This window comes from Zootoca vivipara, chromosome 6 (genome assembly GCF_965207765.1).
Source record: "Zootoca vivipara chromosome 6, rZooViv2.hap1.1, whole genome shotgun sequence".
Lineage (NCBI taxonomy): Eukaryota > Metazoa > Chordata > Lepidosauria > Squamata > Lacertidae > Zootoca > Zootoca vivipara.
Window position 1 is genome coordinate 38,209,978 of NC_142589.1, and position 27,044 is coordinate 38,237,021.

The 27,044-nt window shown below is 40.5% G+C and overlaps 1 protein-coding gene across 3 annotated transcripts in view; it reads right to left on the reverse strand.

Moving 5' to 3' along the window:
- The window catches only part of BANP (BTG3 associated nuclear protein), a 151,936-nt gene that overhangs the window by 120,197 nt on the left and 4,695 nt on the right, over window positions 1-27,044 (reverse strand). For all 3 annotated transcript variants that reach the window (XM_035118178.3, XM_088670995.1, XM_035118181.3), the window contains exons 2-4: window positions 19,365-19,493; window positions 16,645-16,739; window positions 14,999-15,198 (exon numbers count right to left, since the gene is read on the reverse strand). In XM_035118178.3, coding sequence (XP_034974069.1) covers window positions 14,999-15,198; window positions 16,645-16,739; window positions 19,365-19,434 — 365 coding nt within the window. In that variant the 5' untranslated portion in view covers window positions 19,435-19,493. The remainder of the gene's footprint in view (window positions 1-14,998; window positions 15,199-16,644; window positions 16,740-19,364; window positions 19,494-27,044) is intronic.

Here is a 27,044-nt window from a genome sequence, read left to right on the forward strand (position 1 = left end):
ACCTGGACAATGTTCATGTTCAGGTAAGTCAGCTTTTTTATTTCTTCGTTTTTAACATTTGTTAGTTGATTTCTCGTGGCCAGGGCAACCCTAAGAAACTTACCACTTATTCAGCACTGTGTGTGTGTGTGTGTGTGCGCGCACACACGCACACGCACACGCGCACACGCATAGAGGTAACAATCCACATCCATCCTTTCCAGTCATAATTTACATACAGGCTCTCCTCAGTCTTGTTCTTAAAGGACACCCCTACTGTCATGCACCCCAACTTACTACAAGGTGGCTTTTAAAGCTTGCGTTTTCAACCTGATCCCCATACTGTATGCAAAAATTATACATGCCAAGTATTTTGAGCTCATAAGTGCCAAAGGTTCAGCTTTAAATATAATACTTTTCTGCCCCCTTCTGTTTACTATTAACTAAACCAAGAAAAATGTCATGCAACTCTTGAATTTGAGAACAATGCTTTCAAACATTTACTAAGATATCCAGAATTACCATCATAGAGGTCAATTCCTAAATGATGGTTTCTGGTATCTTCATTTGTACTTTGCACTATGGACCTCACTGATATGGATGCAAGTTCCATAAGAATAATATGGCTTGCACATGAAGTTTCTAGATCATACCCCAAAATCAAACATGTGGTGAAACTGCTGAGAATCCTAAAATGGTGTGTTTTGTTTTAAAGGGCACAGCAAGTGGAAGCCAGCATGAGTCAGTGGCTAAAGTGTTAGATCTCATTAAAACAAAGGAGATGACAACTTAGCAGAGATTAGACCTCCTTGCTCATATATATATATATATATATATATATATATATATATATATATATATATATATATACACACACACACACACATACACACACACACACTGCAAAAAGTCACACTTCTATAAACATGTGCACAACCTATGACAATGCACTGCATACTTTGCAAAGAGAGATACCATCTCCTCTCTAGAAACAGTCTTCAACCCCCTTAACCTGAATTAGTGAACATCTGCTCCTTTCTTTGGGACCTCAAAATAGAGAGAAGGGAGCTCAAAAACACACACCCCATATGCACATTCCCTCATAAGGAGTATAATGTGGCAATCAGTCCTTCCAAAGGAATGTGTATAGGATTACAGTTCGATAATCATACAAACTGAAAACCAATTCTCCTGATTTATGAAAGCTAGATCAATTCTGCTTCCACCTTACTATTTGCTATTATTCCTGACTGTTCAGGGTGGATCACAATCCTTCTAAAGGAACATCGGCACTTAAACATCTCTGGTTTTGTTGCTTTCATATTTCTTCTTTTCTGGTTATAGTTATCACCTTGTTAATTTACGTTCTTCTTTGAAATCTTTTATAAAGTTTTCTGGCTTGCAGAGATGTTAAGATTTTACAAGATCTTTTTACAGTAATAGTTTGCAACATGAAGCTTGTTATTGTTCTTTGCCTTAAGATACGTGATTAAAAATTCAGATACAATCCCTTTAGTCCGCACCCCCAAGCCATGTATAAAAAAAACCTGGCAAGTTGCATTTGATCTTATTATTTATCTATCACTTGCTTGAAGCACTCGACTTGTTACATGAAGCCTTCAACAATCCTAAAATAAATGGCTTATTAGAAAACAATAGCAGCTGGCTTAGAAAACATGGAGTAAATGCAGTTCAGATCTCGGTCAGTTCAAGAAGATTTGACAAATGTAATTCTGCAATGTGTTCCCATGAATGATTGGACTCCACTCTCAGTCCCATAAGCAGCATTGGCTTTAATTCTTAATTCTGTAAACTGACCTTGTGAAACTCAACACCAATGCTCATATTGGAAAGGGCTATGTTTTTCCAGGGCTTGTAATATGTCAGCACCAAACTATTGAATCTTTGGCTCCTTCACCTTTAAGTGCAAGAATGGAAGAATGTGAGATTTCAGACAGAACAAGCGCTGAACCAATTTAAGGGGGCAACTCTCCTCTTGTCTGAGGCTTACAGTCTTCTCTCAGGGGACACTCAGACACTTTCTTGAGCACATGAATCTGGAGCACAGTCTTTGGTAGGTCACTCTCAAGACTCAATTCTCCATAGATAAAATGGGAGCAATAGTGACTTCCCAAGCCATAGTACTTGTAGAAGCATAGGAAGCTGCCTTTTACAGAGTCAAACCATAACTGATTTAGCTCAGAAATTACTTTGGTGACAAGTGGAAGCAACTTTCCCAACTCTATGTGTAGATGCCATCAACTCAACCAGAGACCTTTTGCATGCTTAATCATGGAGCAAGGATGCTTGCAATAAGGGTAACTGTAAAGCACTTTGCAATGTCTATGTGTTATATAAATTAAGTTGTTACTCACTCAGTCATCAATTGACCATCAGCTAGTCCTAATAGTAATGGTTAGAATTATGAGAAATTGCAGCAGACAGACAGACAAACAGACATCCAAAGAATTTTCAAGTACATTGATTCAGCAAGGATGGGAACAAGCTCCTATCCTGAATGTTGAAGAGAACCTGGATCTGCATGCTTGGGGCTCTAGAGCAGACATGCCCAAACTTTGGCCCTCCAGATGTTTTGGACTACAATTCCCATCATCCCTGACCACTGGTCCTCTTAGCTAGGAATCATGGGAGTTGAAGGCCAAAACATCTGGAGGGCCGCAGTTTGGGGATGCCTGCTCTAGAGTGAGGAAGAATAGTAAAAGGGTAAAAGGAAGAGAATTCATATGTAAACCAAATTTTTGAGTGCTGAATACATTATCCAATGAATTATCCATCTGCTACTCTTAAGTGCTGGAAAAGGAGGGTTAGTGCACACCCCAGATACTAAGCCATCAAAGTTTTGTGATTAAAACTACAACCCATTTTCCTTTTTTAAACCACATGGCCAAGCCTGTGGGATAGTTTATTGCAATCAATGAACACCTTTACGATTCAAATATAAAGAAAAGGGGGGAAAGGACACGCACCAAGCTTTGCTGCTGACAGTCAGAAGATAGCCTGCCTAATGTATTGGTGTTGATGCAAATGTATATATGTATAACTTAATTACTTTTCCCTTAGGATTCTAAACTTTCATTTATTTTATTTATTGAGTCTATATATTCTTGTTCATATTTGCACATTACTTTCCTAAGGGCAATATACACAGCAACTTCCCTCGCCCTGCATTATTGAATTACACCAGTACACCAGCCAATAAACTGTTCCAGCTGGCATACCAGAGATATGGCACAAGATGTATCCCATCGATCAAAACCTAACACATCCAAATCTGCTGAATCCTGAGAGCAAGACACATCACATATCACACAGCTACACCTACAAAATACACACATACCAAGGTTACATACAGTGGCAGTCGCCAGATTCCCTTTATGAAACACACATGATAAACGCTTGGTTACATTTGGCAACTGAAAAGGTAACTATTCCTTTGCTGCTGTGCTGAAAACAAATCCAAGATACACAACATCCTAATAAATATATTAGTAATAGTTAACTAAGAACAGCGAAGTCAACATTTCCTAAGTGTTTTATAGTTTAGACCCATTTTTAAAACAGATAAAGAATCTCACTACAGAGCAAAAGCTTCTAGAATGGAGTTTGTGGAGGATGCACCAAATACATGGGTATTTGCTGGGTACCTGCAGGATCACTTAAACCTACATTTTGCCAGACTGGAAGGCTCTGGTACATTGGCTAGTGAAACTCAAAAAGATCGAGTGATTGCTAGATTAGGGATATCAGATGTCCCCGGTTCCCGGGAACAGTCCCCAGATTTGCAAATGTGTCCCCAGACAAATTATGTCCCCAGATTTCATTAAATGCCCCCAGGAAACGGGGACACCAACAGGAGCAGCAAGAAGAGAGACAGAGAGGGAAAGGGGGGCGAGTGAAATCGTCCTTAAAAGAAAAAAAAGAAAAATCCCAGTGACTTTTATTGCCAGCTCCCTTTCGTCTATGCACCTCTCAGTGTGTGACTGGGGATTGCGAAGTCCTGGCACGACTCTCCATTAGCTCTGAACTGGAGCCACCTCCAGCCCCCACCTCTTCCGCCAATATCCACCCCCACTATTTCTCTCTCTTTCTCTTCTACCCACCCCTGGGCTCAGCTAATCATATAAAGATATTATCATGTATAGAAGTGGCGGCAGCCAAAAAATATGGGGGGGCATATATATTCTCCTCTTCACCACCCCGCTTCTTCTGCCTCCTCATCGCCGCCGCCACCACCACCACCCACCCAAGCTGGTGGGAGTGGAGGGGGGCTTCTGGCAAATAAAAGCAGATTAGAAACAGGTGAAGGAGATACACTAATCTAAAGGCTCGATCTGCCACCACTGGCCATTTCCCACTCCAGTTGAGTTGCTTGCGGCTGCATGGCTTTGGGGAGAAGAGAAGGGGGGATGGGGGGGAGGTGGACTGGGGAGAGAAAGAGAAAGAAGTGGTGCGGGTGTGTGTGTTGTGTGTGTTCGTGCAAAAACTTTGGGCTCGATCTGGCAGCAGCAGGGAGCGCTGGATCACTTCAGCCGGCGGTGGCTGGGAGCGAGATCAGGAGGCTTGGCTGCATCTCGGGGTCCCCACTGGGTGCTGTCTGCCCACTCGCAGAGAGGACCTCCTCGCCAGCTCAGTTTTAAAGCGAACTTTGATCTGTGGTGTTGAATTTTTAAATATTGTTTTCTCTTTTCAAAAAAAATTTATTTATTTGTTTGTTTGTTTTAACGCGTCCCCGGATTTATTGGAAAAAAAATCTGGTAACCTTATGCTTATCCAGAAGAATGTGGAAATGCATGTTGGAAATGCAGCTCATCCCCCTGGAAAAAAGAGATATCCATGGAAATGGCGGTTTTATTTTTGTAGACTTGTTATAATTTCTATTGTATCAAAAGTATGGAATGTATTACTGATGTCTCTGGCCCCCTTTTTTCTCTGCTTCAATATTTCATACCTGTTTTGTGATTATTTTGATTTAATTTGTTTGTTTGGAGAGCGGGGGAGAAGATGAAGATGAAGAAGCCTGAGATCCTAAATAAACACTAAGATGTAAGTTTTAGTTAACACAGTGGGGCTTGCATCCAAGTAAGAATACAGAGGTTTGTGCTGAAAAGAAGAAAACAAATTAACAAACCTTGCAGAATGCTCTCTAAAATGTGTAAAGGTTACATTGCTCCTTTACCTTCATTTAATATTCCTTGCATTGTAGAAGATGGTAAAGATACCTCAGTTAGACTGGATGTTTAGTTCTACATATAAATCTGACCTGCTGTTTAATATGGCAGTACACAGGGTCCCTAATGAAACCATTCTGTCAGCCACCTTTTAAGCACCAAAAGAGCTAAAAGTTTTAATTGGGAAATCGAAGTCCTTATTTGAAAAAGAAAATGCTGGCAAGCCTTAAAAGATTGTGAATGCAACTGTCTTGCCTTTCTAACCTCAGCTAAAAAGGAAAAAAAATTCCTTATTCCTCATTCTTGTGCAGATTGACAACAACAGACTATGAGGGGCAGGAAAATGGTGAGAAGTTATGGCTGGAACATGAACTCAGCTAATAAAATGCATTCAAAACCTATTTGCCATGCAGGTGGGTAAACTGCTTTTTGAGAAATAAAAGCTTGCTGGGCAAGCAGAACTACTGGTGCCACCTGGATGGATCATGGCCAACACACTGGACTTGGTACATCAGAGCTTTGATTCTGTGTGCCACTGCACATTTTCTAGCACATTAACAAAATCATGATGGTTACAATCTGATGAAATCTGATGTCATACTGCAGTAAAAAGAAAACATGTCTGTCAATTATCATGTTGGAAGCTGTGGTCAGCGTATTTCCTTGAAGGATAAGATAATTCTGGAGCCAGACGTTTAGGAAATTAAAGAGACTGAAGTCCAAGGCCAGATAATGCATGTCGGGAACAGGCAGGATGAAAAGATGAACAGAGCCGAAGAAAGCTAAGTGAGGCTGAGAATACTCCAAATATATTAAAATATTTAAAACATGCACTTCATCCAATGATGCAGGCATATGCCCACAAATGCTCAGCTCACAACCAACAAATTAAGTCTTTCAGGTGCCGTAAAACTATTTGTTTTTGCCACAGATGAACATAGTACCGGTGGTCATATTTCTCATTGATACACACCTCTCTATTCCTCTCTTTCCCAGTGAAAAAACTTTCACAGTTCTTGGCTGATTTAAGGCTCCATGGTAAAACACAATTTTGAAAACAGCTTCCTTTCTAGTATATTTAGCAACAAAAATAAATAGAGCACATAAAAACATCCACATAGTATTAGAGGGCCACAGGCCTGGCTTGGTAGATAAGACTAAAAGCTACATATTTATTTCCCACCTATTTATTTAATCATTATTACAACGCTCCTTAGTTATGGGCCATTAAGTGACTGTTTTTTAGAAGAACGTGCATGAGACTGGAGATAGTCTCTCTGTGTGTAACACCTCCTCACTTTCTGATCAATAAGGCAGGGGAAACTTGACATGGATCCCTTTCAATTCCACTCATTCACCACTCAATTTCTACACAAAACCTTGAAACTCATGGGCCCCTTGTCACCATACAGGAAAGGATGGGCATTTCCCAGGCAGGGGCCTCTACAGTCTAGAATTACTCGACCGAAATTTCTAAAAGGAAGAAAATTCTACTGCAAAGTGCAGCATCAGAAGACCCAGGCCTTCTATATCACAATCCAAAAGGAATGAAAAGCTGGGATGTGTAAATTAAATTGTTCTTCTAAAGCCAGAACACTGCAACAGCAAGATGGCACAGAAAGATGGAGTGGAGAGTGGAATAAAAATCAATGTCCTTTGGTACAGTACTTTAAATATCAACATAATTATTGTATCATTATCCTTTCTTTCTTGGATTTGAAAGAGTGGGCTCTTGCTTTGCCTCAGGTTCTTTGCTGGCTTTGCCACAACAGACATACACAAAAACACACATTCGTAATTCGAAAAAAATTGTAAGCCGAATCCCATAGGAATGCATTGGGAGAAAAAATTCGTAAGTAGAAGCAACCCTATCTAAAAATTCGTAAGTAGAAAAAATCCTATCTAAACTGCATCCAAGATGGCAGACGGAGCTCCATTCGTAAGTAGAAACATTCGTAAGTAGAGTTATTCGTAAGTAGAGGACCACTGTATACAGGAATCACCCTTATGCCCAACACATAATAATACCGGGTATGAGGAAGAACTGATGAGGTTGAGCTCAGACCTTGTGCTCATCCATTCTTCTTGCAAAAGGTAGAGAAGATAGAGAAGAGTACTTCAGGAAAATGACCACCCACAAAGAAAATGTCAATAAGAGGCTTCCGGGTTCAGCGCCAGCGTCGATCGGCGGGGTTTCGTCTCGTCTCCGAGACGGCCCGTCTCTGCTAGGAGTGGGGAGGGCAGCGAGAGCAACGCTGCGCCCCTTAGAACCTCGGGAAGGGCGTCCCGAGGGCAATTTGCTCGGCACAGACCCAATCCGGACTCCCCAACTCTTCGGTTAGCTCTAATAAGAGCTCCGGAGCGAGGAGGGTAGAAGTCGCGGGGGCCATTTTGAGCGGCAACGTTATTCTAGCAGGGAGAAGCTTCAAGCCGAAGGCGGAGAGCGCTGGATTCTTCCGAAAATAAAACGATTGGAAAAGACTGTAAGTAACCTCACGATTTGGATTATAAAACAATTTGGTCTGGGAGAGAGGGGAGAAAAGAGGAAGCCACCCCCCCCCCCACGGCAACAAAGAGACAGTAAATAGAAACCCGAAGCCATAAACAGAAGATTTGTAATTCAAAAGGATCCCTCAAAGGCATCAAAGAGAATATCCCCTTTGATGCAGGGTGAAAAGGGGAGAGAGACTGTGGTTTATGACTGCCCTGCAGCAATGAGGTAAAGCCTAAGAAAAACCTTTCTTTCTCTCGGGAGCCGGCAGCCTAGGCAATTCAGTGAGTTGATCAGGATTTATAAGTCAATTTTTACTTCACTTTGTATTTCTGGACTTTGTGGAATTTCTTTTTTGGCTTAAGTGCTTGTGAAATGTGAGTTCGAACTTTATTGTTAACAAGACTTGAAGAATGCAGCCAGCTTGTTAAAATGGAGTCGAGAAAATAAACTGTGATCATATTCCACCCCACGTGATAAGTTTTGACCTTGGCAGGACTGAAATATGTCAACAAAAAAGTGTTCCCCTGAGTTCCAGCGGTCTGTTTTGACCTTAATGTGGGAAACAAGAATAGAGTTATGTCAAGAGGAGACACGACGACAGGAGTTACAGCAGAAATTTCAGGAGGTGATGGCGGAATATGATTTTCTAGGAGATGAAGCTTTTGACACTGAAAAAGAGCAATGTGAGAATGACAATGATGGGGAAGGAAAAGATGAAGATGAGGACTGTGATGATTCAACACAAAATGAAACACACCATGAAAAAAATGATGACTCTACTCTACAAAAAGTTGGATGGAGTGCCCTGCCTTTGAGGGGGGCACGATTGGTATTATTGGAACTCCAGAACGCCCACAGGGAAGAAGGAAAAAATATGCAGAGAAGAGAAGAAATTCAGGGGTCCTGTATGGTGACCTGGATGGCAAGAGACTGTAAACAGGGGGTGGGGTGAAGGGAAAGTGATGTTGTGATTATAAGGATGGATTAACAGGTTTATAACTGGTCTGCTGATTTTGGAATTTGCTGGATTGGGGGGGGTGGAGCCGGTAATCGGGGATGTAAGGTTAAATTGAGAATAGTTATAGTTTTAAAAGTGAATGGATTTTGGAAAATGTGAAAATATGGAGGCTTATAGAGGGAGAAAAAAAAAATTAGGCACGGGAAGAGAAAATGGGAGTTTGAATTTTCAGTGATTTGAATATTAGATGAAAATGTTAACAATTGATTTATAAGTTGTATAAGATACAAAGGTGTATTTTTATAAAGTAAGAAACTGTTGCAGATGATAAAAAAGGGATGAAAACCGGGGAAGGGGGGGAGGGGAAGCCCATAAAATATGGTTTTTCAACTATGAATGCAAGAAAAATTTTTCTGTTTTGTATTGTTTTTTTCTTTTTCTTTTTTTTCTTCGCCCTTTCTTTTTCCCCTTTTTTTCCTATTTCTATTTTTCTCTTTTTTTGGTATAACAATAGATGGTTGGATGGATGTCCTCCTGCGTACTGCCCTGGTTTGCTGGAGCTCCCTGGTGGCAGGGGGGGGCTTTGGGGTCAGGGGAGGGGGAGGAGGACAGAAATCCAAGCATAAAATGGACCATTTCTGACTGTTCACAAACATGGGATACTTCTGTGGCAGGGGAGGACCCATGTGGGTGGGTAGGAAGGAGGTGGAAAAGGGGTTTAAGTATGTACCGTTTTTTTTGTTTTTTTGTATTTTGTAAAATTAATAAAAAGTATGTTAAAAAAAAAAAAAAGAAAAAAGAAAATGTCAATAAGAAAAGTTCAGTTTCTGGGACAACAGTCTATACGTTCCTACTTGTCAGGAGATGAGCAGCATCTCATGAAGATGATTGGCAGAAGAATGATGAATCTGATCAAGAGGACTTTAAACTAAATCCTATAGGGAAAGAGAAAACAGCCTGAAGGTATGTTCACTAAAGACAAGGACTATGACACTACAGCAGAAACCAGGAGGTGCTATAGGTGCCAAACTCAACACTAAGATACCATAGCAGAGGAAACTCAGAGCAGAATATTCAGTGCTTTCTGTGTCTATACACTAACAAGTATGGAAAACAGGATGAGCGGCAACTGCTACTTCAGGACAGTAAGTATTTTTTTGATAGGAATAACAGACTTGATGGGATGACTCATGTTGGTCAATAAATAAATAAAATATAATAATAATAATAATAATAATAATAATAATAATAATAATAATAATTTATTATTTATACCCCGCCCATCTGGCTGGGTTTCCCCAGCCACTCTGGGCGGCTTCCAACCGAATATTAAAACAGTACAGCACTAAACATTAAAAACTTCCCTTCAGTTGTCTTCTAAAAGTAAAATAGTTACTTATTGCCTTGACATCTGCTGGGAGGGCGTTCCACAGGACGGGTGCCACTACTTTTGCATATAGATGCAAAAGTATGCAAAAGTATTTCTTTTGCATATAGATGCAAAAGAAAAGGAGAGGAAATAACATTATATGTCAAATGTGTATGCCTTCTCAGAAATTCAAGAGAGTGAACAAGGTATCCCATTTGGGTAAAATAAACGGAAATAGAAATAAAACAACATTGTAGCTGCATTCTACAATAGTTTGCAAAGCCAAGGTAAGGATGTCAATGATGCTTTCTTGTCTCAAATTACACATGTTTCAGATAGTCAGTAGGAATCTGGGACTTCAACTACTCTGATATCTGTTAGGCAACAAACACCGCTAAGCACAGAATCTCCACCAAATTCCTGCCATGCTTTGCTGACAACTTTTTCTTTCAGTAAGGGGCAGAAAGGAATGAGGAGATCAGCTATCCTTGACTAAATCTCAACCAATAAGATAACGTAGTAGGAACATTTTGGAAAGTGACCATGTAATGCTGAAATTCATGATGCTATGAAAAACTAAAAGGGGAGTGCTGTTGTGTTCATGTTCTGCTTGTGAACTTCAATGGATCAACTCCGAGTACAACTAATACTGGATCCAACCCTAAGATTCTAAGGACAATTTACATAATACATTTTCATCCATGTGAGCAGTCCCATTCCGGCAGATGCAGACGCCGGAAATAGTGTCTGTGCAGACACAGATGCCAGAAATTGCAGGGGCGCACACACGCGATCTGGCCCACGGAGGGATCTCCGCTGGAGTGAACTGGCCCAGGCGAGGTAAACCTTGCCGACCCCTGGGCTAGATGTAAGTCGCAACAAGACTCAGGCTAGGTGCTGGGCATCTGGCTACACTACAGGAGAGCAGAGCTCTGATGCTGCTTCAGCAACCATCAAACTGAGACCAAGAATTGAACTGCAGGTTCTAAACTTATGCTAAACAGTATCAGCCCTAGGTTCTGATCCAAAGATGCCCAAGTGAATTCACCCTCACCATCAAAGTGACTGATGGTGACCAATGGCTCCCACATCAACTCCCATATGCACACCAACTCATGGGACTGCAGTTATCATTTTCACCAGTCTTTCCATCATCTCTATGGTGAACAGAGGAAGTAAATGTCTTCATTGCTTTTCTTTTACCCTGGGGACAGCACAACCTTTTAAAAAAAACTTGCAGTCAAAGTCACCAGGTTGGAAGGGGCTGGAGGAGGTTCTATGCTATACCTCTCACTCATATTTCATTAATATAAATAACAAAAGAAATGTGGTTGCTACCTAGAAAGAGAAATGCTTCTTAGAAGGGGAAATCCCGAACCAGTTTTCCTTTAAGCCCAAAGGAAAAAGTAATTTAGTAAAGCATACAAATCTAATTAAAGAGTCTTAAAGATAAGGCAAGTGATAACAACTCTCTCCTGCTCTTTCCCTACCTACAGCACCGCTTCTGTCTTGAAGAGCATAAATTTCTACTTTCTTTTATGGAAGCTAATATTTATGATGAGCCCATAAAACAGCAAGGCTCATTTCGCTGGCATTTAATGGCAATGGAAAGCAGAGCAAGACCATATATCATCACTATAAAACATATATCTCAACTAACAAAACTGTGTTCTTTCCACCTGGGAAGAAAACATTTTCAATAAAAGTACTTCCCCAGGTGAGAGATTACTTGTGAAGCTCCATCAGAATGCCTATCAAAGACCCCCAAGTCTTCAGAAGGCAAAGCACAGCCTCAGGGCACATGCTAAATCTGTCAGAGAGTCTAATTAGTAAAAGCTGCTGAAGAGTGACATTCGTTGGACGTGCATTATTGGGTTCCTAACCAAGTTATTTGCCTCAAGAAATCTCCTTCATAGTGCATTTTCAGCAAAAAGGCCAACACAAGAGGAAAGATTATACAAGGAAGGGTATACACACCAGGAGTAATACACCACATTAAAAACTGCTTCTTGCTAGTAAATTATGGATAGGAAATTGCTCAGTTTGCCTGTAACACTAACCCAAACTATGGCTTAGCACAAATGTGCAAGCATGCATATCCCTAGTGAGGCGATTGCAGCCACTTTGTTCCTCCTCCAGATTTGCTGCTGGTATGCTGAGCAATAGTTTGGTTTAGTGTCTCATCCAAACCCAGGCTCATGGTTAATCTTCTCCAGGGAAACCACAAGCTGTAAACTAAGAACAACCCTTGGTTACAGTTTGCAGTTTGTCTGGAAGGAGTCAAACCACAAGCCTGTGTTTGGACTTCATACTACACAAACCATGGATTAGGTCACAGCGCTAAGCCATGGTTTGGCTTAGCATTATGTGAGAACTGGATCAATGCAACCTAATTTCTGTTTTTCATGCAAGATAAGAAGGCACACCAAAGTTCACAGTTCTGGCTCCAATAGGGACGCAAGCAGACTTTCTTAGGTTTGGGTGAAACCATCCTGACAAACATCCAAAATGTTTGGAAAGATCCTTTTCTATAGGAGGGTAAGCAGATAGAGACAAACTGAAGTTTATGGCACAGCAGCAGCTTGACCACAACGCAGCATACACTACCAGTAGTCTTGCTGCTGATGCAGGGGAATGCTTTCACCAGTGACTCATTCCGAATAATCCTTCCACAGAGGGATACAGGTTTACTAGTATTATGTTTATATAATACTTGGGTTGTGGAATCACAGACTGAGATGGCTGAGATGATCAGCACTGTAAAAAGTCTAGTATCATTTTAACATGTCCATTAAAAAGTAGCAAAGCTATGAATTGTACATTCATGAAATAAGTAGACTCCACTGAGTATAACTGCTAGTATCTGTAAAATGAAATGTTTTTAAAAAAACTGGGCATGAGAGGAGCGTGAGTTGGAAAGAAACCAAAGAAGCAGCCATCCAGTAGAGGATTAGGGCTAAACATGGAAGCCAAATCAGATAGGAAAGGATTTGTATGTCAACAAAAGATGTTCTGTGCTGCTGATGTGCAAGCCTGTCATTATGAAGCCAGAAGAGAACAGCTTCTTTCTGTGAGTATCCAGGGCACCTGCAATACTGAGATCACTTTCTAGCACCACATACCAGAAAAATATTCAGAAACTCGCAGAGTTCGCCAATGAATTTTAAAGATAGAAATATAGATATATAGATCTAGATATCTTACACAGACAGAAAATACACCCAGGTGTAGAAAGAAGTAACTGTTCAAACGCAGCTATTTAAGGCAGTAAAAGCAAAGGAAAGTATAAGCAAGTGAAGTACTAAAGGTAAAGCAAAAGAGTGGTTATTGTTCAGAATGGGTTGGGAAGAACCTCCCTGGGAATCAAAAGTATTATACGTACTACAGAAAACCCTCCCAATAAAGGAATGATAACAGAAATTCATTGGCTGCTTTAACACAGGTGTGGGACACATTTGGCTCTCCAGATGCAAGAATGCTCTCTTCAACCCATATTATGTCCTCATTTTAAATGTCTGATGCATTTTGGCTTCCTGTCCTCTGACTGGACCATACTATCTATGAGACTAAAGGTACAGGGGGTGCGAACCACACTAAAATACATACCAAATCAGTACCAATACATCCCAAATTCAGCACCAAAGAAAGCCTAAATCTGTGCCAAAATTAATTATGCAAATCCAATTGTGCTATTTATACAAAGTTAGTGTGGAATAACCAGAATCTATACAGAGCCCCAAAGTCATGCCTTCTAACCACTGCCTGCTCAGGCTTTCTCAGGCTTCCAAGACATGGCTAGTCATTACACTATGGATGGGGAACATCTGGTCCTGCAAGTCCCTCCAGCCCTGGTGCAAGCTGTTGTCCAACATCTGAAAGGCCATGGATGTTGACAGACGCATTAGCAAGCCCTAAGAGATAGAAGTTTGCTTTAAAAAGCAAATGCTCAAATTGTGAAACCATATTTTTCATCAGGCCTTTGATGCATAATATGTCTGGACCACAGCATGTAGTCAATTAACTGTTCTTAACTGATTGTAGCAGCAATATCAAAAGCAACACGATGGCCAAAAAGAATTACGATGTGAAACTTTATGGAATAATTCAAAACATAAAGATTAACAAACTAAAGTCTCTGAAAGTAAGTCTCTGAAAATACTGAAATGAATCACAGTGCCAGACTTTACCCGGCGAAGAACAAGCTGTGAAGCTTTGTAATCGGCAATGTCCAATTCTGATGTCAAACTCTGAACTCTGCTGCACAGTGTTTCCTGATAGCAACTACTATTTCCTTTAATTCTTCATCAGCCAATTAGTTCAACAAACACTCTGGAACAGTGCTTATGTGATTATGTAGTCAACAGTGACTACATAATTGCATGAGCACTGTTCCAGAGTATTTTTCATTCTTATGTATCTATTCGAAAAAAGATTGGTTTATGAAGAAATTACATATCTTTCTACTTACGAATGTTTGTTGAACTAATTGGCTGATGAAGAATTAAAGGAAACAGTAGTTGCTATCCGGAAACACTGTTCAACACAGGGGTTTGTGTCTTAACTGATTGTAATCTTTTATTATTGGTATTATTATTTTTTTGTATATCACCCTAGTCTTTGTATTTATGTTATATAAATAAATTCTCAGAATGCTGAATTCTTCACTGAAAGGATAAAAATGAAATCCCAGCCAATTGCCCCAGGATAGACCAGGAGCAATCTGGCACCATGCTAAAACAGAAGCCAAGTCATTCCATCTGTAATGTACCCAACACCCAGGCAAAAGCTAAGGCAAGATGTGGCAACATTTCCAAGTCATTCACAAAGTAAGGGGGCGTGTTCAGTCTCTATCTCACTGTGACAGTGCAATAGCCCCTGAGATGAATTCATTTGTCATTCTAAACTGCATACCAAGCTCCTGACAGTTATCCAGAAAGCTGCCCAGCTTGTTCATGCCAAGCAGATGCTTTGGAGACAGCATAGGCTGTCCTCACACATTAATGTCTTACCATCTCACTTTGTTGCATGTCTGTGTAGCACCAAGCGGGGAACCTGCCACCATGGGAACTTGGATAGGGCTATGCTGCTTGTTCATGACAAGGTCCAGTTTCTCTTCCAGTGATTTGCAAGTAGCTTCTAGGGCTAGCAGCTTTGCTTCAATACTATCCAATCGCAGGCATATTGTCTGATTAATGGAATACAGGAACGACTGGGGAAGAGAAGCAGCCAAATAAAACAGTGGTATATACATCTTCAAAGAACATACACACATCAATATTCACCTAATTGCCCCGTGTACTAAAGGAGCACTATCAGGCCACCCAGTCACTAAGTACGATCAAAGTTGATGGAATATCACAGCATTATTGAGGCTTACCTGCAAGTTTCAGTTTAGAAGGCTCTGAATTTGAGGTCAAACTCCAGAACCTTGTTTTCAATGCCATTACTTTACCCTTAATATCGGTGTATCTGAGGATATGCAGTCATCAAATCAGATGCAATAGTTTCCAGAAAGTGATCATAATACTGTACCTATTTCTGCTCCTAATGAAAGCTTTTCATTTTAACATGAAACATTCAACCCTAGCAGATCACTTAGGTCTTTGTAAAACACATGTCCACCACTTCTGGAAACACAGTTGGTGGGAACATGTGGAGAGGCCATTTCCACTGTAGTAGGCTGTGGAAATATTTTTCCTTAATGATACCCCAGTCTCAGGCAAGATTTTTTTGCTCTAGCAGGCCCTAGGGCTTGTTATCTGATCTGTTATCCTACGCCTCCCACCAAAGTAATTTTTAATCTGATGTTCCAGTTCACTATTTTAGACTTCAATAGGTTTTAAACTGAGCGGCACTTTGGTTGTTTTTGGAAACAAAGGAGGGATATAAATATTTTATAATCAATTGCCAAAGTTTTGGGTTCTGAAGCAAGTTTGGTAAACACACACCCTTTGTGCAATTACTGAGATTAATTTCCTAAAGAAATAACAAAGAGCAGCATTAAGAAGTACCTTCCCCACACTGCAAAATATTTTTTTTTCACTTTGTTTCGATTTTCTTAAAGAACTTTCTATTGTGCCCCCTGGTGGACTTTAATTAAAAGTTACACAGAAGTAGCAAATCGAGCCCGTTAGATTAGCTCTTAAAGATAGAAAAAACAGCCTGAAAAAATACAATGCTTCAATTAACTAGTTAACAAAATATTAAGCAATTTCTCTACAGAAGGAGCTAAAGCATACAATAAAATCTAGCCCCTGAAGGGCTTTTGATGCAACCGCCTCTACTATCTGCTCAATAGCCCCATAAACAAGTACCTAGTACTAGGAGTATGGAGTCAATCTGCTGTGGCAAGATTCTTGGGTTAGCTTCTGAAGCCTCTGTCTCTGTCTTTCTTAAGGAGAACAAGAAACCTGCAGCTGCAGACAGTTTAGAAGTCTTTAGCTCACAATACAGGGATGGGGAACCTGTGGTCCTCCAGATGTTGCTTAACTACAACTCCCAACACCATTGGTTATGATGGCTGGGACTGATGGGAAATGGAGTTCTAATACATCTGGAGCACCACAAAGTTCCTATCCCTGCAGTAACAGAACCTACCCTTGTCCATCCAATACTTGACAACATTGAGTGAATAACAACAAATGTCCACAGGCACCTTAATTGAGGGATCCTGGCAATTAATTTCAATCCGTTGACGCTTTAAAGGTGGGTCTACATCTTCATCTGTAACATCATGATTTTCCAACACAACTGCAAAACAAAAACAGAGAAGCTATTTTCAGAATTTCCAGAAAGGACACTGGCACAACCAGTACAAATTAAATACAGCCTTGGAATGCAGAGTTGCCACTTGAGTACATGCAAGGAAATTCCTTTCTCCAATCCTATTTTAACAGCTGATGCTACCTCCTATATGAGGGTGTTTCAATGGTTGATTCAGACTGAGATAAGCTCTAGATCCATGCTCCCAAACAGACCAAGCCACAGTCTACATCAGGCTTGCCAACCATCTTCAGTCATGTTGAACTGAACTGAATTGAACTGAATTGAATTTATTCTTATGGTCACAGACCAGCTTACAAAATCAGAAGAATCATAAAAATCATAAAACACAAAGATAATACACTAAAATTTACACAGCAGGAACAATATACACACATATATGTATACAGCAGCATTTAAAATGTATAATTAGAACTGGGATACTAAAATGTAGCCTAAAGCAGGCATCCCCAAACTGCAGCCCTCCAGATGTTTTGGCCTACAACTCCCATGATCCCTAGATAACAGGACCAGTGGTCAGGGATTATGGGAAATGTAGTCCAAAACATCTGGAGGGCCGAAGTTTGGGGATGCCTGGCCTAAAGATTACCACTTGGGGTCTTATTCATTGCGGTAGCACCGCTTGCTCTCTGAGCTTTATGGCTGCTGCACAGAATTTGGCCACTTTTAGCGTAATCTCAGGGTCCGTATCTTCTACAAGGAGTTTAAGACATTGGAATTCGTTTAAAAAATTTTGTATGACCGGTGAAATGAAAGCCTGGTGTATGTCATTATAAAAATGGCAGCGTAATAAAACATGAGAGGCAGATTCTACCTCCGGCATGCCACAGGGGCAGACTCGTTCCGCATATGGTTTACCTGCGAATCTTCCCTGCAATAAGGCAGATGGCAATACATTAAATCTGGCAAGGGTAAATGCCCGTCTATATTTAGGTATTTGTAATTTTATCAAATACTTTGCTGGGGAGAATCCTCTCCCATTGTCCTTTATAGCTGGATGTTTATTCATCTCACTCACATGGCGTTGGAATTCCACATCCCAAACTCGTTGGCGAATGATTGCTCCTGCTTTCTCGTATCCTGCAGCTAACAAAGCCTGAGGCGAGAATCCCAAATCTCTTAGCTTTTCATACAGTGTGGCTTTCCATTTGGATTGGAAGGAGTCCAGAAGGGTTAGGGGTGCCAACTCAACAGAGGGAAAAATGAGTTTTAGCCAGTAGTGAATCTTTAAAATCCATATCTGGGCGCTGACAGGGATTTGCCCAACCTCCAGGCGGACCGCTATATTGGACACACAGGAGGGGATCCCCAGCAGACAGCAATAGAACTTAGTTTGAAATGATTCTAAGGGATCATAATTTGAAAAGCTGCAAATCTGTGAGCCAAATGTCAGTTGTGCTAATATTTTTGCAGCAAAAACCTGAGAGGCTGCAGGGATATATTGGCCTCCTCTCCAACAGAAAAATCTTATGGTAGCTTTAGTAGTTCTTTGGACGTTTGCAATGGTATTTTTGATTTTTGACCTGATAAAGCCATGACCCCCCTTTCCTGGAAGGTTATACCCAGGTATTTAAAAGTTGATACTTTTTCATTAGGGCGATTATCAATTCTCCATCTGTGTCTCTTTCTTTTCTTAGAGAACACCATAACTTTAGACTTACTGTAATTAATTGTTAGTTGTTCGGCCTTACAGTAAGCAGTAAGCGATCTTAAGAGTTTTCTTAGGCCTACACCGGAAAAGGAGATTAAAACTGCATCGTCTGTGTATAGGAGAATTAGGAGGGGTGAATCAGCCAACTCAGGGGGCTGAGCATTTTCTTTCTCCATATTAGGAATGGATATAAAAATTAAATAAAGTGGGCGCAAGAACGCATCCTTGTTTGACACCATGATGGGTTTGAATTTCCCTAGATAGGTGACCCTGTCGGTCGCACCTGACTCGGACACGGGTATTTTCATATAAACTACAGATAAGGGGCAGCAGACGTCTGTCTATGTTAGAGGCGCCAAGTTTTTCCCAAAGCCTATCTTGTGATATTAGATCGAATGCAGATTTAAAGTCTATAAAAGCTGCATAAAGAGATCCTCCTTTTCTTGACGTATGTTTTTCTACAAGATGCTGAAGTACTAGACCTTGGTCTAGAGTTGACCGTTTCACCCTGAAACCCACTTGTGCTTCTGAGAGGACATGTTCACGCTCCAGCCAACTCTCGAGTTTATTACAGTCATCTTCAGTCATGTTGTATCCTAACATGCATTCTGTTGCTGGTGGCTGCAGGCACCTCAGTCTCAGTAGCCATGCTTCATTATCGTACGAAATGTTTAGTGCATAGTGCAATATGAGACACAGGAAGTAGGGACTGGAATAAGAGCACATAAACTCTGGGTGTTTGGTAGCATGTCTCTATTAAAGCACTATTTTATTTAGTCCCAAGGAAACATGAGATTCTATAGATTAGTTCTTCATCATTCTTCATTTGTATAAGACATATAATAAAACATACATGCAACCAACAGCAAAATATGGGGTGCCTTTGCATTTATTCCTCTCTGTGTTACATCTCCCACTGTGAGTCCCCTCCAACAGCATACCTGGATGATCTGGATTCAAGTCTTCAACAGCAATTTGAACCACCTCAGCTAAATCCTGTTCTGTCATCATTCAGAAACAGGCAGCAGCGCTGGTCCTGAAGAGATGTATCAGTTCATGCAAATCTGATCCTGTAAAACATTGTTAAGAAGAAATTGTAATAAACACAGTGGATGGAAGAGTCACCATATGTCACAAGGGGGGGGAGTATGTTCAAATCATATTTATGAGCTTTTTCAAAAAGATTTTTATTCATTTCTTTTTTTTAGAAAACATCCAGTTGATCCTCATAAAGAACCAGGTTTCCATCGGTCATTTACTACAGCACTGTCTCCAACAGCTACAATAGGCAGATAATTCATGCTGCATATACATAATTATATTACTATAGCAATCTGAAATCTCTCTCTCTACGCACACACACAGAGAGAGACAGGACAGAGAAAGAGAGAGAAACTCTATATTCACAATTACTAAATGCTAAGGTTAGAATTTCCCCCTGCACTCATAAGAAGAAAAAGGAAGAAAACCTACCCTTTTCTTACCCTTGGATGACTCATTGTGAGGACAGTCTCAAAAGCTCTTCATCTTGAAATTAGTTACAACAACATACTTGCACAATTTGCCTTCTAATGTAAACCATAAGAGGTGCACAAATAGTGGTAGACATATTTTTCCCACCATTTTCATGCTTATATATTAAGATTCTAGGACAGTTAAAGAAATGATACTGACGTCTTCCTTTTTTTTAGCTTAACAGTGAAATTCTATACTTGTCTACTCAGAAGTTAAGTCCCACTAAGTTCAATGGTGCTTGCTTCCTAGTAAGTCAGCAGAGAAGCAGAGTTCTAGAAAATTAAATGTATATATGGAGGCAAGCAATAGTTCTAAAGCAGGAACTCTTAACACTGACATACAGTAATTCTATGATTCTATTATTCTCTTCTAAGCAAGAGGGCATTTATTTATTAATATTCTACCCCACCTTATCCTCGAGGGAGACTAACAAATCAATAATACTCAAAGCAGACAAAAGATTGAAAATTAAAGTACGAGGTGAGAGTCCATGGACTGCAAGAAGATCAAACCTATCCATTCTGAAGGAAATCAGCCCTGAGTGCTCCCTGGAAGGACAGATCGTGAAGCTGAGGCTCCAATACTTTGGCCACCTCATGAGAAGAGAAGAATCCTTGGAAAAGACCCTGATGTTGGGAAAGATGGAGGGCACTAGGAGAAGGGGACGACAGAGGACAAGATGGTTGGACAGTGTTCTCGAAGCTACGAACATGAGTTTGACCAAACTACGGGAGGCAGTGCAAGACAGGAGTGCCTGGCGTGCTATGGTCCATGGGGTCACGAAGAGTCGGACACGACTAAACGACTAAACAACAACACCCCACCTTATCCTCGAGGGAGACTAACAAATCAATAATACTCAAAGCAGACAAAAGATTGAAAATTAAAGTACGAGGTGAACTCAAATGTCACACAAGCAGACTTCCACTTCTGTAATAGGACTCTCCCTTCCTCTCCTCACCCCCCACCCTCAGCCCTCCACACACACACACATACACGGACTGTCTTGGAGAATACACCAACTCTCTAGAGCAGATGGTGGATTGCAGGAAGGAGGAGAAGATGGGACTAGTCTTTACTGCAATCAAGTGACAGAGTGGCTTGCGCGCTGCCACTTCCTTCCGTAAGTCCTCTTTCCTTGTCCTGGACTGATCCAGTACATCTATACACACATATACATGAGGAATTATGCCAAAGAGTGAGGCATTCTCATTAACCAGTCTTCTCCAAACTGGTGCTCTCCAGATTTTTTGGAATACAACTGCCATCAGCCCTAGCATCATGCAGCAGCATCCAGAATATCTGAAGGGCACCTGGTTGAGGAAGGCTGTCGTAGGCTCTCTTTGTCAGCACAAAATGAGATTTGGAAGCTGCTTTTGTTTGAATTAAATCAGTTTTCTCTCTCCAGTCTCCAGAGTTTCCACAATTCTGCTCCTGCAATATTCAGTTCCAATCCCAGCATTCAGCTCTGGTTCTAGAGCCAGACATTTTTAAACACTGTCCCGCTGGAGTTCCCTGTCCAGGATTGTTATAGGTCTTATTAAAGGAAATCTCCAGCCTCCAAAAGCTGAATTAAAATCGCTGGAGCTATCCACATCTGCATTTCCCACACTTGGGGGAAGGGGAGAAATGGAGAGAGAGAGAGAGAGAGAGAAAGAGAAGAACAGGCAGATTGAGGCATTTTTTCAATACCTGAAGCAAAAAAAAATTGGGGAAATAAATTTCATTTGCCAGTGGAAATGGCAATTTATCATTAACCACTAGCACTGAATCAAAGCCAACTGCACACAACAACTTTTCCCTTCTTCTGCTCAAATATAAGAATGCAATTAAAACAGGCAGGTGGAGAACACCACAGCATCGCCCAGGTTCCTGGACCAGCCAAGGCAGCAGCTGCTCATTACAAAAAAAAATATGCATTCTAAATTCTTCCAAATGAGGACACTACACAGTATTGGAAGCATTTACTCAAAACACTTCTGCTGCCAAGAGATTCATTTGAAATTCGGATCACCGTGAAAACTATTGTGAGTGCATTTGCTGTGGCAACATGCCCAAGTAACCCAGCAAGAGATTTAGGGCATGTGGATGCCATTTCTATCATTTTGGCAAATTAAGTTTGCCATTTCTCAGAAGTCCTGGAAACTAGCCAGTCGTAACATAATAAAACAGCTGTGCTAGGATTACTGTTTCATATTGTCACTAACTGCAAGCTATTGGAAGCCCTGCCCTGAACTTGAAGGGGATGAATATTTCAATCCATGCATTAAGAAAAGGGAAAGACCAAATCAAAATCCCCCACCCTCCGCTTTTCATCTTCCTTTACTCATAAGAAAATCAAAATTCACACAGAGTAACACAATACATATCCCACAATTTAAAGTAATATTGACATATGCATGCACGTGTATTTTACAATCACCTTACTGCAGGTTCTGGTGACCAACAAGAGAGTCCAAAATCATATAGTGTTCCACATGCAGAGCAGTTCACCAAGAGGTCACACCAATTTTTACAATGTCCTTTTATCCTTGGGTTTTTAGCTTGAAGTTTAAGCTACAATTTGAAAATGTACTGTTCATCCTGGGTATTTATGTTTAAAAGGTAATCAATATATTATTTAGGATAAGTTGCATTCCCTGCTTACTTGCATTCCAGCCTATCAAAGGCCTTTTCTGCAGTGACAAACACCACTACAGTGGTACCTCGAGTTACAGACGCTTCAGGTTACAGACTCCGCTAACCCAGAAATAGTACCTCGAGTTAAGAACTTTGCTTCAGGATGAGAACAGAAATAGTGCAGCGGCAGCGGGAGGCCCCATTAGCTAAAGTGGTACCTCAGGTTAAGAACAGTTTCAGGTTAAGAACGGACCTCCAGAACGAATTAAGTTTTTAACCCGAGCTACCACTGTATATGTTTTGTATTTTATAGTAAGTTCCTTCTCTGCAATAAAATAAAATAAAATAAAAATTAATAAATATTTTAGTAATGGCTTATTATGCAGAGGTTAGTATTTTATTATCCACACCGAGAAGAGAGATAGGCAGACAGTTCTCAAGGGATGCTGGGTAATTATGAGGCTTAGGAATCAATTTTGCATCCTGCCAAGGTAGAAAAAAATCAGCCTAGACCCCTACTTTTCTTTTTTTAAAAAATTGGAAGTATGAATCATATAAAGCATATTACAGTACTGCACGTTAAGACCAGCTGGTCCTGCTCCATTGTTCAGTTTATGCTCTTCTTCACGTCAAGTACCTTTTGCGATTTTATAGGTACACTCAAAGTGTCTCCTGCCTGAATACCCAACTTTTGGAACAAATTGGGCAATATTTGGGCTCTTGTAGAGTTTCTCTTTTTGCCCAGCATATCTTGAACAGAACTTAAGAACACAAGAGCTTTGCTAGATCAGATCAAAGGTCCATAAGATGCAACCTAATGCCTCATGGGAAACACACAGACAAGATAGAGTGCCTTTGAATATGGGGGAAATGCCACGTAGCAGCCTTGCCAATACAGTGTTACCTCGGTTTATGAACACAATTGGTTCCAGAAGTCTGTTCATAAACTGAAGTGTTCATAAACTGAAGCGAACTTTCCCATGGAAAGTAATGGAAAGTGGATTAATCTGTTCCAGACAGTCCACGGAGTACTTAAATTGAAGCGTTCATAAACTGAAGCGAACTTTCCCATTAAAAGGAATGGAAAGTGGATTAATCCGTTCCAGACGGGTCCGCGGAGTACTCAACCTGAAGCGTACTTAACCCGAAGCATGGGTGTAATTGGTTCCGGAAGTCTGTTCATAAACTGAAGCGTTCATAAACTGAAGCGAACTTTCCCCTTGAAAGTAATGGAAAGTGAATTAATCCGTTCCAGATGGGTCCTCGGCGTTCGTAAACCGAAAATTCGTAAACCAAGGTGTTCATAAACCGAGGTTCCACTGTAGCTGTATAACTTCCCAACATACGAGGACTGAATGTGGCAATGAGTTCCTGGCAGCCCCCCACCAGGAGGGCAATGCATGGGACTGCTTTGGGATACTTCTCAAAATATTTTGAAAACACTACATTATTTTGTTACCCATGCTTAGTTTTGTTTCTTTAGTTATAAGAAAGGCATTTTCCCTCTTTTTCATGGTAAGATGATTTTTATGCATAAGATTGGTTTATCCATTTCAAATTCAACTTGGTACCATATGCGGATAGCACTCAGCTGAGTCTTTTTCCCAATTCAAAAAAACTTGCCTTGGGCTTTGTCACAGATGTGTTTTCCACACTTTGCTCCAAAGCCACAAAAATAGCTTATTATTCTATGCAGTATTGAGGTGTTTGCTTTTCATTTTAATGAAAACTGAAAATTATTTCAATTTCATTAAGTGTCCAAAGGCCAAGAAAAATTGGGCCTGAGTTGATTTGTGAGCTGTCAGTTATCCATTCCTTACTGGAACCTCAATCCTAAAAACATATGCAACTTGGAAATAAGTTCCATTGACTTAAACTGAACTAACTTTCAACCAAGCATGCTTTGGGTCACAGTTTAAAGGAAAAAATCAAAATCCATGAAAATCAACAGGAATTCGGCAAATGACATCATTGGGATGTATCACACAGAATTCTATCAATTTACATTTTGTAAAACTGAAATGACAGTTTATATGAGGGGTGGAGAAAGTTTGGCCCAGGAGCAGAATGAACACTCTGTGCCTCTCTACCAGGCCCTAAGGAATCTCCCCACACCTCTTTCAACAAGCCACCCCCTCACCAGCCCTTATACTGGCTTTTAAGTGCTTTTGCAAAACTGGAATGTGTCCCATACCCCTCAACTGCCCCAGTTAAAATGTGACATCCTAATTTTGGGTGCCATGCCCTCAGTAGAAACCACGAGCCCTCACAAGTCCAGAATGTTTGCCATTGTACAAAGATGAGAGTTGCATCTGCCGGTCCACCCTACTTCACCTCTGGCCCCACCTATCACTATCGTGTTCTGCAGCGAACCCAGGGGGCAGTCATGTAAGTCTGTCGCAGAGAAATAGAGGGTCTTGTGTCACCATTGAGGTTTAAGGAATTGTAAGCTTCAATCCCCAATACATTCACTAGGGCATGGGTGGACAAACTAAGGCCCAGGGGCCGGATCCGGCCAAATCGCCTTCTAAATACAGCCCACGGACGGTCCGGGAATCAGTGTGTTTTTACATGAATAGAATGTATGCTTTTATTTAAAATGCATCTCTGGGTTATTTGTGGGGCATAGGAATTTGTTCTTTTTTTTTTCAAAATATAGTCCGTCCGTCCCCCCCGCAAGGTCTGAGGGACAGTGGACCCGACCCCCTGCTGAAAAAGTTTGCTGACCCCTGCAACTAGGGAGTATGTCTGTTCTGTGGGATTAACTTCTGAAGAAGCATGTTTAAGGTTTCATAGTTAGCATTGTGTAAACTTATGTGGGCTAAAGCCCACAAAATATTTCACAAAAGCAGAAAAGGTCAATGAATACTCATGCTGTCATACTTTTGGCGGCTTTAAAACTCTGGGTCAGGATCCATATTTACAACAATTTCTCTGTCTATTAATTTTTGTTCCAAGTGACAGCTATAACAGTAATAGAAATATAGGAGGGGAAGTCTAATAAATCCTGTACATCCTTCACAGCTGCCATCCTTTGCTGTTTTAAGGGTAAAAAACATCCCGGGCACCTAGGAACAATGACCTCTGCTTTTTCAGTGTGGGCCCCTAAATACTTGATAATGGCATCTAAGAATCTGTAATTATTTCCTATTCCAAAATAAAACTAGGTATCAAAAGCCATATCAGTTTAAAAATAGAACTGCCCAAACATTTTTACAGCTTAAAAAGTACAATCATAACATTCTGTCAACATCTTAATCCAAAAAACTATACTCAGCATTTGAAACCTGCCAGTTATTCTAAAACATACAAAATAAACTAAAATTAATAAAAAAGAAGCTACGTGTCAAGATACAAAGGTTTTAATTGAAGTGTAATTCTTGGCTTTTTTAGTCACATAACTGCCTTCCAAACCAATTTTCTTCTATCATGCATGTTTGTGGTACTGTAGTAATTTACTGCACAAACAGAAAATCTTTCCTGGTATTTTTTTTAAAAAAAACTTTAGATGAAGTAAGTCCAGTGAGAAGTGTGAATTTATGAACATTCTAACACATAGCTGTCATGGTTATTCAATGCATCATTTTTCCTTTCTCAGGCACCAAACGACAGCCAAATCTTCCTTTAGTAGCCACTTGCCCTTCATCCAGCTCTGACATAAACAGCTAAGAACGCTTTTACAAACCCAGTCACCTCTGTGATTTGTTCTAACTTTATAAACCTTACACTTGGCTCCTATCGGCAGACCTGTTGGCAGCTAGATCTTAGTCATGTCATGCTAGCCCATTGCTCCCTAACCAATTACATCATATGTCAACATATTGTAACATTGATTAATAGGCATAACATAATAAAAAGCAGCCCTTTAGTAAAAGAAGGTCAACCACATTGTAAGCAGGAGCCCTGCCAATTCTCTAAGGGCCCTTTCTGCATGACTTTTAAGGGTAGAATTAAGATGTAGAACCTCAAAAGGATTCTCATTGGAAAGAGAGATTTCATGCTACACAGGCACCCTCATAAAACTACAAAGGGGAACCCAAACATGTCCAGTCTCAGGATTACAGGACTGCAGTTCTTCTTAGTTTTTGCCTTCCTTCTTGTCTCCATATAGAGCTATTTTTCAAATTGCTTGCATCTGGACTGGGAAAACTCTAGGCAACTAGTCATTCGTGTTGGTGTTTTCTCAGTTCCATGAGGCATTTTCCCCTAAATGTTGGCTCTTCAGAATTTAATGTGTTCTTCCAATCCTCATTTGCCTACTTCACATTCTTACTAATTTTAATCACAACTATAATCATCAAAAATATGCAAAATCATCAAAAGCCTGCATAGTATAGAACATAAATCAGCATTTAGCCCGAGACAAGAATGCCATACTGGAAGGGCCTTGGCCTGATCTGACAGCATTGTTATGTGAAACTACAGCTGCGCTTTTGAAAGCTTCCATATACAGGTAGTGCAAAGGCCTTGATATGCCAAAAAGATAC